This window comes from Toxorhynchites rutilus, chromosome 1, assembly GCF_029784135.1.
Source record: "Toxorhynchites rutilus septentrionalis strain SRP chromosome 1, ASM2978413v1, whole genome shotgun sequence".
Classification (NCBI taxonomy): Eukaryota; Metazoa; Arthropoda; class Insecta; order Diptera; family Culicidae; genus Toxorhynchites; species Toxorhynchites rutilus.
The window spans coordinates 45730684-45747935 of NC_073744.1; the positions used below are offsets into that span (position 1 = coordinate 45730684).

Sequence of the window (17252 nt, forward strand, 5' to 3'; positions counted from 1 at the left end):
TGTATCAGTTTTCCAAACCAAAAGCTTTCATATATGATTCCTACAATTTCAGAAGTTTATAAATTTTCATTGCAATCGCAAAAAGACTAACAAAAATTAAATGTCCGCTTGCAAATCTGGCAACTCAGTCTGGAAGTCCGTGGGGTAAAACGTCAGCATCATGCATCCATATGAAATGTCACGATATTGATGCCCGAAAATCAGAAAATCCGGATTTCCGAGTTGTCGGCCATGTTCAACTGTCATTATGCTCTCAAATGTCATCATATAGTCAATAAAGTTAACCGTATAAGGTCCGCTTTCAATTTTTTGCAGAATCATGCAGCCTGATAATATTGGTACACTCTCTTCTCGCTCAATATAGAAAATATCTCATTTTCTCTGTGCATGCTCATTCGTCTTCACGCTCATTCGTTTCATTCTTCACACCAGGGTTGCCAACAATAATTTTCAAAAATCAGGAAGAATGAAAAAAAGAATCCGGAAGAAATCAGGACAGTTCATAAGGTCAAGTGAATCAAACATTTTTGAAAAAAAAGAGAAAAAAAATGATGTTTTAACCATTGGTTAACTTCGAAAAATCATAAATTAAAAACAACAGATATTACATCTCTGAATTTTGGACATGGTATGTAAAAAAACCAAAAAAAAAATGTGGGGTTGTATTCGAGACACGACCGCTTAGGACGTAGGACTACGGAATATTTTTTTTTTCAATTTGTTAATTTATCATTTCGGATATTATTTGCAAATACGTCGAAATTCCATAAATAACTCTTTAGTATAAAAATCCGGGGACCCTTCAAAGTTTTAACCCTCTACCGCCCGAGGTTTTTATTTATCTAAAAAAACCTACTCCACTTTTATCTCGAATTTCCAACTTTCAACATAAAATAATCCTAGCAGAAAGCTGCCAGCATAAAAACAATGTGTATGTGTGATAGATGAAAATATTCTAAAGGGGTGAACATTGAAAATAATGTCTGAATAATTTGAAAAGAGAATCCGCGAAGCCCGTTTAAAGGCAGGCTTGGGCTATAGAGGGTTAATGGCTTTAATGATTCTATTGCGAGAAGCAATGATGCACGCATTGCACTGAGTATTTAACGAGAGATATCTTGCGTGCATCGCCATTCAACAAGCATCAAACACGCGTCTAACAGATGCACACAGCTGCAGCGATAAAAATGAAACATCGAAACACACTTCATATGAAATATTCGCTAGTGTTCACAGCTCCAGGGGAAACATACAACACAAAATGAGCAAAATAAGCAACCTTTGTTGTTTCGGGCACAGAAAGATTCTGAGAAATTTCCTCAGAAGAGATGCTATTACTTCGCAAATATTCTCTTTCCGCTATCCTCCTTCGTTGTTACTCTTCTAGCGGCAGCATGAGTTGCCTGTTATTAACAGTTATGTTCGGGAAAGCACACATATGGACAGAACAAATGTATGGGGAAATGGGAATGCTTCCAATTTTCATCAATTTAAACCATATACAGACAGGAACAGGAATTGTAATGTATAGCATATCAAACAAATCTTAGACAATTTCCGATTCGATTGGTATGCAAATCGTTAAAATCTGTTCGCAGCAAAAATAGTTATTAACGTTAACTTTATTTCATAAAAACGTGATCTGTTTTCTGATTTGGCACCCTTAATGTAAGACATAGTCCTACGTCAAAAAATTTTAAGAAAAAAATACAGCGTCTTCTAGCCAAAGCTATGTAAACAACAAAAACAAATACAAATACAAAATCCAAATTTTCTGCGAGTATAATATTTTTCAGAAAAAGACTAGTTGGACATAACGGTCCAATGATTCAAAAGTTATGAATTTTTGAAAAAAGTCATTTTTGGAAAAAAGTGGAAAAATTGATTTTTCGGATCACCCTTAAATCACCCTAACGAAAAAATAAATAAAAAATACGTGTCGAATATTTTGCGGAAAGGAACAGAACTACCACTTTTACGAAAATCCGAGAACCACTCTATCGATTTGGCATGGAATGGCTGCAAAGAGATAGGAAGTTTGACAACGGGACTCGATGTCTATCACATTATCCAAATCTGTTTGTCCTGAATTACATATTCTCACATAGCACCACAGTGTATCCTGACTCTTCTTACCCATTCCCACTAACAATTTTTCGTTCATGATAATCGCAAGGGATCCGCGCTATAGGGGCGACCCTTCTGGCGGCGAATATCATACTAACATTCCTTCCCTTCCCCTGGTGGCTGTAAGGACGTGGTCGGCGTTGTTATTGACGGTTTTAAGCTCGAATCGCCGAAACTTGCACAATGAGCATGGAATGCTACTCACAAGCGTCCTTCGGTGCGTTCTTTGTGCAATTTCGCTGATTCGGGTCAATCACGGAGAGCAACTACAAAGTGTACAGTCTACCCAAGATCGAGCTCATATCTTCATATAAACTTCATATAAAATCAGCCAAATGTCTGTAAAACGCTAATCCTAGGAAAATGATATTGAAGTGAGAGGAAAAGATTCCCAAATATCGTTCTGAATCATATTTCGGACACTTAAGACATATGATGCAGAAAACAGATCTAAGCTTTATGCACAGGTATTATTTGGTTGATATTTTCGATAAATTAGTTCAATATGCTTTTACGCTTTCTACTTTGGTACCTATTTGATTGAAAACATGAAAAAAAACATCGAATGAAATGCTGTTCAAATGAAGCGAATAAGAATCAAACTTTGAACACTAAGTCAAAATTCGGACAGATTAAATTCAAATTTCGGACATTTTATTTTGTATTTTTTTGGACGAAAATATATATTTTATAATCAACTGCGAAACACTTACCAAGTAATCACAGTAAACTGTTAACGATGATGAGAACTGATGAAACACGGGAGAAATTTAAATATTTATGTTCGGGTAAATTCTACGTTCTCACGCTAAGCAAACTCAAACACAGACGATACTGAGTAGTGTCGTTAGATTTTTGCCGATTATGTTAAAATTCAAATGTTGTTCTCATATGAAATGAAAGTGAAACCAAGGGATTAATCTAAAGAAGCAATTGTGATATTAATTTTATAGTTATATCATCAGTGCATTAAGAATTTCAAGATATTAGAACAAAGTGTCCGAAATATGATGTTGTCCGAAATATGATTCAGAACGGTACTATGCTGAGCTGCGTGTTCTGTCATTATGAAACGAAAACTATAATAGGTTAATCAGGTTCAATAAACGCATTTTGAAATAAAAAAAAATGAATGAAATTTTGGTTTTCCAAATCGATTATGTATTCTACGTAAAAGAGGAACTCGTTTTTACGAAAATTGTTAACAAAAACTGTATCTGATAATTTTATATTATAGCAATGAGTTTTTTCGTGGAAATATCAGGAAGTGTATAAACAAATCAAACTGCTTTTTTGGTATGTAAATCTGATAGTACGAATTACTTTGAAATAGATAAATAATAAACGAAAGAAAGAGTATGGATCCCAGTATAACTATTACGGACAGTTTTTATTTTGAAGATGTGAAAAATGCAAAAATCAGGATCATTTCAATAAAATCAGGCAAGATTGAGTGTTTGCCAGAATATCAGGGAAGGAAGGCTGGAAAAAATTATCAATCATCGAATGGAAATGAGAATGTATTATATCTGATGAAAGGGATTCAAATTAAAGTTTCGTTTGAATTCGGAACGTTTTCACTAAAACTGTGCTGTGAATGGCTGTGCTGTATGCCAACAAGAGTAATCATGTGCCTCTTTTAATTCCACTTCACTCGGCAGACGGCTCCTAGACAAATCAGTTTGGTGAAATAAAATCGAATGAAGCTTTCAATTGAAAGCAACGAATTCGAATTCGAAAGATAATAAATATATCCCATTCGATCCCCTTTGAATTTGAAAGCTTGAAGTCAAGTGAAAGCATCTGCTTTCAAATTCAAAGGAAACGACAGCAGAAACCAACTAAAATGAAGAATCGATGTTTCAGTATGCGTAGAAAATACACTCAATCGAAAAAGTCCCTGACTGAAGAGAACGGAAAAAAGAAGAGAAAAAGACGGGTGGGTAATGTCGGGGACATAACCGGAGTGACGTAGGACTATACAAAGGGGACAGCTTTTGTTAAATATATATTTTAAATATATTGTTTTATTTTCTTCTCCTACGTGAATACCTACCTATCTACCTGAAAAATGGATTAGTTTACTGTTTACTCTTTATGAATATGTTGATGGTTCTGAAAAGAACCTTTGGTGTTGTGTTTTTGTTATCACTCGATATTCCCATCTTGTTCGGTTAAACCTTCCTGTTTAGCTATTGCGTTTGTCACTCGCCACAGCTTTCACAGTTGGAAAATTTCTTCCCATCCAGCTTGTGACATGTTGTTCAGTAAATTACATTTAATGCGACGTGCCGGAGAAACACTTTGCCACTCACTGAAACAAATTGTTGCCTTGATGAGTGCCGAACTGAAGCTGCTCTGTTCTTGATGCGGGTTTTCTGATTGTCGTGACCAGCTTTGCAAGCCAACTCGAGCACTCCGACGGCCGAAACTCTATAATCGCTGTTAGGTATACTGGTGCTCCGGCACCAATCCGTTCGGCCTAGTTACCCTTGCGGAGCAATCAGTGAATGCGACCAACAGGGAACTGGAGACCTGCACGGTTCGAGTAGACTTTGCCTTTCCCTTAACTTGTTCTCATTTGTTACGTCCACGATGCCGATTCACGGGTTTACGGTTTGAAAGAAAATAAGATATTTTTTTGGGGTCCGCGTGTTTTATACTCTAGCGGTACACACTCACAGGATAGAGACAAATCGGCAGACTCAGCCAGAGGGGCGAGTCCAACGAGACGAACGAATGAGCGTTAAAACGGAGCGATGGCAAAAAAATACATTCATTACGATTTGTTCGCTCGTTGGATTCACATGCAGGCTAAAAAGGGTCCTTTTCAGGATCACAAAATTATCTTCAATCTAAAGAGTTTATTGTTTTGTTATCACTCGATATCCCCATCTTGTTCGGCTAAATCTTTCTGTTTAGCGATTGCATTTGCCACTCGCCACAGCTTTCACAGTGGGAAAATTTCTTCCCATCCAGCTTGTGACATATTTTACAGTAAATTACATTCAATGGCACGTCGCATTACCACCACTCAGTATCGGATTGGAGGTAATTTTAACCTGTAATTGAACATTTGCGATGACAGTGGTACAGTGTCGACTTTCAATGTGGGGTCATAATTTGGACCCCGAACTCTATGTTTACAAAACTGTCCAACTAAATATGTCGCATTACTGGTCCGTCCAATTAGCTAAATGTCGAGATAAGTGTAAATTACTGTACTTTCAATCTAGAAGCAATTTAAGAATTGGTGAAAATCAATAAGCTCAGAACAACTACCAAATTCACATACTCATCATACCCTGACAAACAAATTATGAAAAAATCAATTTGTGATTTATTATTATTTTGGATATTGTTTTAGAAAGCATTGAACTGTATTTCCTAAACTTTTTTTTGAAGGTTTAATGGCCCTGAAAAGCGCCTTGTTTTATGGAATGGTTCCAATTTAGAAAACTTAGTACTCGTGGTTTTGAAAAAAAAAACCATTTCGAACGCCCTCGATGCCGCCTTGTTCTGGATTTGCCACCAAAGCAGTTTGTATAAAGAACAAACTTTTTTCTTCTGCTACCTGATGCCGTTTTGCGATTGCGTTTGCCACTCGCCACTCGCTGCAACTGCCTGTTGTCTTGATGTCCACCGAACCGAATGTGTTCTGTTCCGAATGCGGGTTTTCTTATCGTCGCGAGCAGCTTTGCCAGCTAACTCGCTCACTTCGGCGGCCGAAACTATATAACGCCGGCTAGGTGGACTGGTGCACTGGTACTAACGCGCTCGGCCTAGCTACCCTTGCGGGGAACTCCAGATCAACACGGTTCGAGCGGGATTTTGCCTTTCCCTTCACTTTTCCTCCTTTACCATGTCCAGACATGGCTGCTTGGGTTGGTTTGTTGATGTGTTGTGATGCGAACCGATGTGGTGTACGGTTTGAATGAGAATGATCGTTACGGCAGCGGAGCGTGGATTTTTAAGCTGACTGGCTGGCTCGAGAATTACGCATGTGTGAGACTGCGACCAATGTTCATTTTTTTCTTTTTCCTTTCCAATCGTGCTTCATTCTATTTCGCTGCTGCTCTGGTTGCCCGTTTTGGTCGGTACGATTTGAGGAGCACAAAATGGACCAATCAAAAATGGGCACATAGTGCATTTTGACAATGCTTGATATTTCACAATTATTCAATTATTTATCTCAAGAAAAATTAAATGTTATTCGTTATGATAGATGCGTAGATATATTTCCAATCAATTGATGCAAAAACCTTTGCGATCCATTGAGAAATGCTCGAGTTATAAGCGTTCCAAATCTTGCATTTTTTCCTACTTGTTCAGTGCCTAGATTTCCATTTCACCCCCTATATCTTCCGGTTAGACGTAGTCCTACGTCAAAAGAAAAAAAAATGTCATCTATTGGTTTCGGAATTTTCGAACCGTCGTTCTGAGATACTTGTCATTTTTCGCGACAAAATTTGAACAGAACACAAGACAATTCCAAGGGAAAACTAAATATCAATCCATCCATTTTGGCTAGAGGCGAATGAATTGAAAAGTTCAAACCATCTTAAAGCCAATAAGAAGAAGAAGAAGAAGAATCCATCCATTTATGGAGAATTGATTTAGATGCAACTTCAAATAAATGATTACTAACCCAATGGTAATCCTACACTAACCTTGCGGTTATATCACAGATATAACCCACTCCTAGTTTTTTTGTGTTGCAAAGTTGAATAACGGCATCCTTCAACAATTGGAAGGTCTGGGTCTAATTTTCATGAAGTCCCGTTCGCAGTATATCGACCACACCAACCTTGTCAGGATCAAACCAGTTTTGGTTGAGAAAGCAAAACAAAAAAGCCGTATCCATAGGGGTTTTAGATAACTCTGTGGGCTTATAAGACAACATGATTTTGCTAAGAATATATAGGAGAAGTGTGTAATACGCACCCCCTAAGCGAGAATGGATTTATCTTGACCGTGCTCTTAAAATTTAAGATAACACTACGTCAGTACGTAGATTAGTTAACCCTCAGTCTTCTGTAATCGTTCTGTATTTTAGATACTGAATAACAAAAGCGCTACGAATTTTATTTTCTAAGGCGCCCAAATTCTAAATTTTCAATCATACGGTGGCCCAGCAGAAGTATAATATGCCCATGAGTTGTTTCTCTCAGAGACTATAAAGCTCAGAGAAACAGCTTGTATGAATGAGAGATTCCATCAATCTGTTCCCTTCATGCCCACCAGCGAAGAGAAGAAACCGTTTCTCCGGTGAGCGTGTTCTCCCCTTATTCCTGTATTAATTCTTCAGTCTGCGCTCTTGTTTTCCTGCATTCTCTGAGCACATAATAGAGATGCCAAATATGAAGCCATGTTTTCGTTTTGAAGACATTTAATTTCGTGAAAACATACTGAGGCCATTTCAAAGTATGTGAAAACAATTGTTTGTGTGATTTATCGAATATGATTTAGAAATATCGTGATGGTTTGCTCATTTTTGTTCATTATGATTACATTTAAAAACATTTATTCGTGTCATACAAAGATATTTGAAAAAATCATCTGGCATCCCTCACATCCAAGCTGTTTCTCTCATGAGAATGTTTTCTGGCCGAAAGCGAGCATTTTTCCCCGATCGAGAGTATGCCATACTGCCCGATGGTAAGCTGATGCGGAAAATATCAAATAGAGAAGGAAATGAATCCTTTCTTATCATTTCCTTCATCTGAGATATTCACTGGGAACTCGACTCAATAAATATGACCCACAGTTATCGTCTCTGAATCGGTCCCAAACAACAAAAACCTTAGAAATGATGTAGAAAATTAAATCGAAAATCGCTTCCAAAGAAAATTATTTTTCTTATTTTTTAAAGCATGTTACAAATGTAAAACTTGCATGGTGGGATTCTATCACTGACTAGCACGATTGCCTTTATCCATTGCATTTCTATTCTTGCTGGCTTACGAGAAAATCAGGCGGGTCAAATTGCCCGGTAGGCGCGTTTTAGACACATCTCCTCTACAGTGTGTGTCACTATTGAAGCTGTTTAATTAATTGAAGCTGTGGCCATTAAGAAGGTTTTATTGAATCCCTTGATTAAAGATGTGCTACTGAAAGGAGAATTCCTAAGATACTTCTAGATAGCTATAAAAGATAAAATGAGCAAACCAGGCGAAAGACCTTCCGAACCCAGTCCAACGATAGAAGAGGAAATGTTGGAGTGATTTGGTCATGTTCATCGGGAAGACGGTAAGTACGGTCAAAATCGTCAAAAGAAGAAGCCGAAATTTTTGAAGCGATTCAAGCTCGACACATGTTATGAGTACTTGACAGCGAACTGAAAACGTCGATTTGACAAACTGGCAACTATGAAGTTTCGGAAAGGCAGCTTTTGCTAGAGATACCAGGACTCCGTAGTCATTTGAAGGCCGCTGGAATTAATTCTAATGATGTCATTAATGAGATTGCTTCGGATGTATTACAGTTCATCACGAAGCGTGACTTCCATAAATCGATTCAAAATTTTACAGTGAATTTGAACTGTTTTTAACCGTGTACGCTTCTGTGGTATATTGTGGAGAGGCTTATCAGAGTTGAAAGTAATTAGAAATTTGCGGACAATGATTTGGCAAACATGTTCAACGCGTTGATCCCCGTATCGTTATTGTAGCGCATTCCATTGAGCCCGCAACAAGAGAGCGAAAGCTCACTTAACGGGAAGCACTCGTTCAATTTCAGTGTCTGTCTCAGTTCCTAAAGTTATTTATTTGATGATAAGAACGTTTCATGTTCAGATAAGTTTGGAGGGGTGACACCCTAGTGACCCGCCCCGGATGTCACCCGGTCACTCTACGCCACTAGGTAGGACTACGTCTTTCATTTCTATACTGGGGTGTAAGTTCAAAGTTTCAAAAACGAAAGCGTTACGCCGGAGAACGAGATTTCGAGCGCCAAGAGCTCCAAAACAACTGAACGAAATTGTATCATAATCACTTCATTCGAAAGAAAAAATGTCTACGCTATTGAAATCACACCAATCGGTATATAAGCGAGTGCCGCTCGGAAATCCACTCAGTTATCATTGCGCAACGATTGAGGTATGATCGCTGGAATGGATGGATGTTTCCTTAACACATACTTCAAAGCCTCTGGAAATCGGCATAGCAAAAAAAGCTCAATAGAGGCGAATGAACTGAAAAGTTTAAAACCTCTCTAATTCATCATCAATCAATCAATAGCAAAATAGATGCAAGCAGCGGGAACTTTTGTACTCGTTTGCGTTTTTGAAAATTGGAATGTTTCCCTAACATAGACTTCTAAACCATGAAGCCTGGGGAAATCGACATTGCAAAATAGATGCAAGCTGCGTGTACTTTTGTACTCGCTTGCGGCATAGCAAATTAGATGCAAGCAGTGGGAACTTTTGTACTCGCTTGCGTTTCTGCAAATCGGAATGTTTTCCTAACACAGAATTCTAAATCGTGAAGCCTGGGGAAATCCGCATTGCAAAATATATGCGAGCTGCGGGTACTTTTGTATTCGCTTGCGTTTCTGCAAATCGGAATGTTCCCCTAACACAGTCTTCAAAAACATGGAGCCAGAAGGAAATTGCATAGCAAATTAGATGCAGCGGCTAGTGATGTCTGAATTTATCATTTATTCGATTATCGATTAATCGTTGGGGCATTTTTCAATATTCGATTCATTCGAATTATTTGTTTTCAATATTCGATTAATCGAGCGAATATTTATTTCATGTAATAATCACGTATCACGTTATCATTCTGGTCGTGTGGTCTATCGGATTGTCGATGTTAGATGGTTGGATAAAAAAATATTGAATAAAAAAATTATATGGCCTAATTTTTAACCTAAAAATGCATTAGACTTGAGAAAAATTCCTTCTTTCATTAATCGCGATTACAGTGGCAATTATTCGATGTATTCATATTTTGATTTTAAATTATTCGATACTAAATTACTTGATTATAATTTCAGATATTCGATTATTTGAATTAATCGAACGATTAACCGACGTCTCTAGCAGCGGCTACTTTTGTACTCGTTTGCCTTTCTGCAAATTGGAATGTTTCCCTAACACAGACATCAAAATCATGAAGCCTGGGGAAATCGGCATTGCAAAAAAGATGCAAGCTGCGGGTACTTTTGAACTCGTTTCGTTTCTGCAAATCGGAATGTTTCCCTAACACAGTCTTCAAAACCAAGGAGCCAGGGGAAATTGGCATTGCAAAATTGATCCAAGCTACGGGTACTCTTGTACTCGCTTGGGTTTTTGCAAACCGGAATGTGTTTTCCCAATACAGATTCCGAAACCAAGAAGCTGGAAAATCAGTATTGCAGATACATTCAAGTCGGCAATACTTTCATGCCCCCATGCATTTTTACACTCCGGAATTCATTTTTCTAACACGGTCTACAAAAGCGGGTACAAATGCAACGCTTTGGCTCGACTATTCAAGACTGCATTGGAAGATATATCTTCATGTCGTCAGCTCACTGAACTTCTACGCATACCGTTTGATGATTAGGCAAAATGTTGATAACTATTTTTTGGGATTTGTTTGCATTGGGATAACTAAATTGAATTGGGATTTGTTTGCAATTGAATTCGTAAATAGTTTCATTCATTCACTAGTTAAATCAATAATTAAACAATAACCACAAAAAAAGCTCTGCGCAGCGGCGACATCGTACCCAATGAGAAACATCCGAGGTGGGATTATTGCTAATTGAAAAAATACATTTGATTACTTAGCCAACGGCAGTCCTAAGTCAACTTTGCGTATCATAGGTATAACCCATTTTTTATTGTTTTTTTCATGAAAAATAGGGGTTCTAGAAATAAAAAGTGTAATCGACCTAGAACCATGTCATTTTTCGCACCGTGTTATTTATATATCAGGAAATAGCATGACTTAAATACTCCCCGCAATAATATCCTTTTTCACAAAAAATATTGAAAAAAATGAACATTGTATTCAATTTCAACTAATCACTTACTTGTGTATTATTCATAGGTGGATTTCTGGGCGATATTGCACTGCCAAATCTAAACTACGAAACAGAATGGCAAAAACAAAGACTGAACAAATCGTTTCAACAGGAGTTAGAGAAGCTCAAACAAGAAGTTTACCACGAGGGTCTGCAGGTTGAAGAAGAAGGGTTAACAGATATAGTGAGAAAGAAAACCAAACAAGTGACGCCTGAACTGGCTACCAGAGCAAGTATTACTAACAATCGCAATAGAAACCTCAACGATCCATCCGTTGATGTTTCCGAGTCGCATCCTGTCGATCATAAATCACTCAACCGAAACTCTGCACCCAACGAGGACGACAAAAATGCTATAATTGACAGTTACTACGATGAATCGCAGATAAAAGCGACAATCATTGACAACAACGATAACATCATTGCTAGAAACACGGATACTAATCAAGCTGAGCATAAAGAGAAAACACAATCACTACCAGATAACGAGAATCTGAATTCCACCCACTCCCCCACGTCATCGGGCAATGTCATCCTGAAAGGGAGCAACGATTCAAAGACCGCGAAAGGGAAGAACAATGGCAAGACAATGGATGTTCGCAATATCGACCATAATCGTATTCAGTCTGATACAAAAGATATCGTTATTAACGATTCGAGTGATAACATTGTCAGCAATAGCCATTTGAGTAGAAGGATTGCTTTGACGGCGATTCCAACACCTACAGTATCTTCGAAAGCCGCTCCAGTGAATCATACCAGCCGATTTGATGAATCTCACCGTAATGGGAAAACTTCGAATGATACACTTAACGGAGATGTTACCATTAATAACCACAAGCGTCATCGACGAAGACGCAGACAGGGCCATAAAAATAATGGCACTTTGGATCAAATGCGAAAATCGATACGAAAATCAGCAGATGCTAATTCAGACACATATAGAACCAAATTAGATCGATTGAAAAATGAACTTAGTCACTCTACGCTTTCCATCGACGACCCCAATCTGGAGCATTTAAAAAAGGTAAACGTCCATAGCAAAAAAATGCGAAAGGCAAAGACAGCCGCCCCAACCAAAAGTAAACCAACAAGTGGGGGAGTGTACAATAAGTCATGGAGAAGCGTTTCGCGGGTACACAGGGATCGCCATAAGCAAATGGGGAAAACAACAGACAGAATTGACAGAAAAATGGCTAGCATTGAAAATAGCAAACAGGAACCAGCCCGCACCCCAGACGACATCCTCATGCAACACAAAACGCCAGACAAGGGAAGTGCCAGAGGAAACATTTTCACAACAGATGCAGATGAAAAAGTCGTTGAGTCGTCGTTTCTGGCGGCACGTCTGATAACTGACACTAACCTTGACGAGCGGATGCAGTTTTCGCTACCTGTTGATCCTGCAAGGTACGTTTCATTCTGAAGTATGTGTTTGAATGCATTATACTTATATTTCGAATCATTAGCACTTTGACGTCCGCACGTTTCGTAAAAAAAATATTCGCTTGCCGGCTTCGGCAGCGCTAGTTTGGATTACTTCGGTTGTCGCCGCCCATTCTTGACATTATCGGGAAATTATAAATTATTAAGTTTTACTAATCTAATCGTTAGTTTTCAAAAGTTATCATCCCTGTTCCCCTACTTTCATGAAATTTCGAAGATATACATTAGGGTGACAATGGATGTATAGGAGAAATTTCATAATCGAATTTCAAAAATCGACATGTACATTTTATTTATTGGCCCAAAAAAATTATATGTGCAAAGTTTCAGCTCGATCGGACATGATTTAGGGGTTTTTTGATCCTCGAAAATCTTCCAAATCAAAACTTTGAGCGCTTTGAGGCACCCCTAAATCATGTCCGATCGAGCTGAAACTTTGTACAGATCATTTTTTTGGGCCAATAAACAAAATGTACATGATCGGTTCTTTAAATTCGGCGTTGGCGGAATTGAGTTCCGTATTCTGCCATTGTGAAGCGAAAATTATAATGGATTCATCAGGTTTCATAAACGATTTTTTCAAATGAAAACATATCAATGAAATTTTACATTTCCGAACCGAATACGTATTCTACGAAAAAAAAGAGACTCATTTTTACGAAAAAAAACATGGGAAATATTAAGCATAAAAACTGTATCTGACGGTTTTATATTGAAACGATGAGTTTTTTATGTGGAAACATCAGGAAATATACAGACAAATGATTAAAAAAGAGAGCTTAAAAAACATCAAGTGATTATTTTTATTCAAAACTGTTTGATACTGCTCTGGGGTGTTCAAATCTCATAAAGTATATTTCTATCACGTCAACTTATAGCTTTTATAAATGTCGACAATGTACTTCCGATAACGCGAATTGCTTCGGAATACATAAATAATAAACGAGAAAAAGTGTAAGCATTGTACAAATACGGATCGGAGAGCTTTTTTATGTAGTCCATTGTGGAGGCTCTCATTCCTACAATATGATTTTTCAGGATTATTATGGATGCAAAGCGTAGATTCATATAACGCACCAAAATATTTTGAAATCTTGTATAAATAATACACATGTTTTTCAACTACATACCAGCAGATAGATATGAAGGAAGCTGAATAATGGAAGCCACATGCAAGTCCCGGGGTATGTTGTACACCCATACCTCGCTTTCCGGCCTAGATACGTTCCACGAAATTCGGCCGCAAAGCGAAAAACCGTATAAGGAATCAATTATTCTAATACAAATTCATACAAATTTAATCAGATCGACTCCAAATTTGTTAAATATGTAACATGGTATATCATTCAAAATGTATTTTATCTGTTTTATTTTTATTTCATTTGAATCAAAAATTAAATTCATTCAGCTCGCGCAGTCCGAAGACATCGGTCGCAAATTTGTTCGCGTCTATAATAAAGTGGAGATTATACCGTTATCAGTTCGTGGCTGGTGAAGTTATTTCGCCCTAACGGGGTTCTCTTTATTGCGCGAGTGAGGAGAGCAGCAATCACTACCAGCGTGAGGAAGAAGTCCTCCACGGCGGACGCGGTGCGTGTGCCGTATCATCGCTGTGTGTGCTTTAGCATCGTCATCGATTCCATCATCGTGTTATGGTGCGATATACCGTTGCATCTGTGCCGAGCGATTGCCTCGCGGTTCGATGGAGACACCGCTTCATTTCATTCGCATTGGTGTGCGATTTAGGTATAATATATATTAGGTTTAGAAATACAAAAAAAATAAGAATTATATTATTTTATATCTGCCGTAATGGCAGAAGGTCATGTTGACATGGAGATTGAAACTACTGTTTCCTCCTCACTAGCTACAACGGGGGCTGGGAAGTCGCTTAAACGCGTTCCCCCCTCAGAAGATGTCTCTTCAGAGAAAGAGGTAATCTACCTTAACAAGCCCCCCTCAAAAAAATTGGCAAACTTTTCCTCTTCGCCCCCTCAATCTCCCGCTCCCGCTTCCGCTCTACTACCGAACTTGCCTCCCAGCCCTACTGATACCGTTCCCGTTCAACAATCGACCTCGTCCTCCCCCTCAGTTGTTTCCTCTCCTCGTGTCAAGGTCTATCCAGACGATGCACTTGGAGCTGGTCCATGGGTTGTTTTTTTCCGGCCTAAACCAAAAGGAAAGGCAATTAATGTCATTCAGGTTTCGAAAGATCTGGCAAGATTATATTCCTCCGTGGTCGAAATCTCTAAGGTTAGACCGAACAAACTGCGTGTTGTCGTGAGTGATCGGAAACACGCGAATGCAATTGTGATCGACGAGAGATTCTCCCTAGAGTATCGCGTCTACGTGCCCTCCCATGACGTAGAAATCTCGGGGGTGGTAACTGAAACTGGTCTGACGTGCGAAATGATAAAAGAAGGAGTTGGTAAATTTAAAAGACTCCCGTTGGTGGGTGTTAAAATTTTGGACAGCCGCCAACTAGGAAAAGTATCCCAAGAAGAGGGAAAAACTAAATTCACGCCGTCAGACTCGTTTCGAGTAACTTTTGCTGGTTCCGCTCTACCTGACTACGTCATGGTGGGCAAATTGAGATTGCCTGTGCGACTCTTCGTGCCAAAGCCCATGACTTGCCAAAAATGCAAGTCAGTTGGTCACACTTCAGATTATTGTGCCAACAAGGAGCGCTGTGCCACTTGCGGAGAGCAACATGAGGGGAAATCCTGCAGTGCGACTGAGCATAAATGTCCATATTGCGGGGGATCCCCACACGAGCTCTCAGTTTGTGAAACTTACAAGAGTCGCTGGGAGAAACAGAAGCGCTCTTTGAAGGAACGCTCGAAACGCACTTTTGCGGATATTTTAAAGGGCGCTTCGCCACTGGCCCAACAACAACAACCAATCAACACACAAAATGTCTTCGCCACGTTGCCCGTTGACGAAATAGAAGCGGACACAGCTAACGGGGGCACACCGTTCATTTTCCAAGGGAATCCCCGGCGCAAAAATGTGACCACTCCCAAAGTTCAAGGACAAGCCCCTCCGGTGATACCCCCTGTTAGCTTGCCTAAAAAATCGAGTGCAGCGGACAAGCAAAATCAGGTTCCTCCTGGTTTCCGTGGGAATAATTCACCTTCGAATGGCCCAGCACTCGAGGGGACATCAAAAACCCCAACTGTCCCTGTTTTTCCGTCCAGTTCAACTTCACAATCGGGATTTATAAAGTTATCTGACCTTTTGGACCAAATCTTCAAGTGTTTTAATGTTTCCGACTCCACCAGAACCATTGTCATTTCAATGCTTCCAGTATTAAAGACAATTTTGCAACAATTGATGCAAACATGGCCCCTCCTTGCAATGATTATCTCTCTTGATGTCTAATTTAAATAGAGAGGTCGGAGATATCACTGTTTTACAGTGGAATTGTCGTAGTCTTATCCCTAAATTGGATACATTCAAATTTTTAATTCATAACTTCAATTGTGATGTTTTTGCTCTGTCCGAAACTTGGCTTTCTTCGCGAGATGATCTCTCTTTCCACAATTTTAATATCATACGCTTGGACCGTGATGACAGATACGGAGGGGTACTATTGGGTATCAATAAGTGCCACTCATTTTTTCGAATTGACCTTCCACCTATTGGAGGGATCGAAGCTGTTGCTTGTCATGCAAACATCAGAGGCAAAGACCTCTGTATTGTCAGCTTGTATTGGCCTCCGAGAGCTGCGGTTAGTCGCAATCAACTTGTTGACATGTGCTCACTCCTTCCTGAGCCACGATTGATCTTGGGAGACTTCAACTCTCACGGAACTGCCTGGGGGGAACAGTACGACGACAATCGTTCATTGTTGATATATGACCTTTGTAACAGCTTCAATATGACCGTTTTGAACACTGGGGAAACAACACGTGTACCTAAACCTCCTGCTAACCCAAGTGCTTTTGACCTCTCGCTTTGCTCGAATTCACTATCGTTAGATTGCAAGTGGAATGTAATCCAGGACCCCAACGGCAGTGACCACTTGCCAATCAAAATTTCCATCACCATTGGTTCGAATTCTTCTGAATCTATAAACATGGCATATGACCTCACAAGACACATTGACTGGAAAAAATATGCGGACGTAATTGCTCTAGCCATCAATTCCAGAGATGGTTTGCCTCCATTGGAGGAGTATAACTTCCTTTCTCGTTTGATATATGACAGCGCGGTTCGCGCTCAAACGAAACCCATCCCAGGCTCCACTTTTCGTCAAAGGCCTCCCAATCCATGGTGGGATAGCCAATGTTCCAAGCTTTATCAGGATAAATCGAACGCATTTAAAGCTTTTCGGAAACGTGGAACCATTGAGAATTTTCAAACGTATTTGCACCTTGAAAATCCGTTCAAAAATTTGATCAAAGGGAAAAAACGTGCTTATTGGCGAAATTTCGTGGGAGGTTTGTCACGAGAAACGTCAATGAAAAAATTATGGAAAGTGGCTCGAAACATGAGAAATCGCTCTTCAACGAATGAAAGCGAAGAATATTCACATCGATGGATTTTTAATTTTGCACGGAAGGTTTGTCTCGATTCCGCTCCCGTGCAGAAAATTGTTCGAGATATACCACAAGATAGGTGCGATCTTGATTCTGAGTTTTCGATGGTAGAATTCTCTCTTGCTC

The 17252-nt window shown here is 39.1% G+C and overlaps 1 protein-coding gene across 8 annotated transcripts in view; it reads left to right on the forward strand.

The window, feature by feature from the left end:
- LOC129765201 (tolloid-like protein 1) overlaps positions 1 to 17252 on the forward strand; it is a 67383-nt gene that overhangs the window by 34714 nt on the left and 15417 nt on the right. For all 8 annotated transcript variants that reach the window (XM_055765227.1, XM_055765237.1, XM_055765247.1 and 5 more), the window contains exon 3: positions 11166 to 12549. In XM_055765227.1, the coding sequence (XP_055621202.1) occupies positions 11166 to 12549 (1384 nt within the window). The remainder of the gene's footprint in view (positions 1 to 11165; positions 12550 to 17252) is intronic.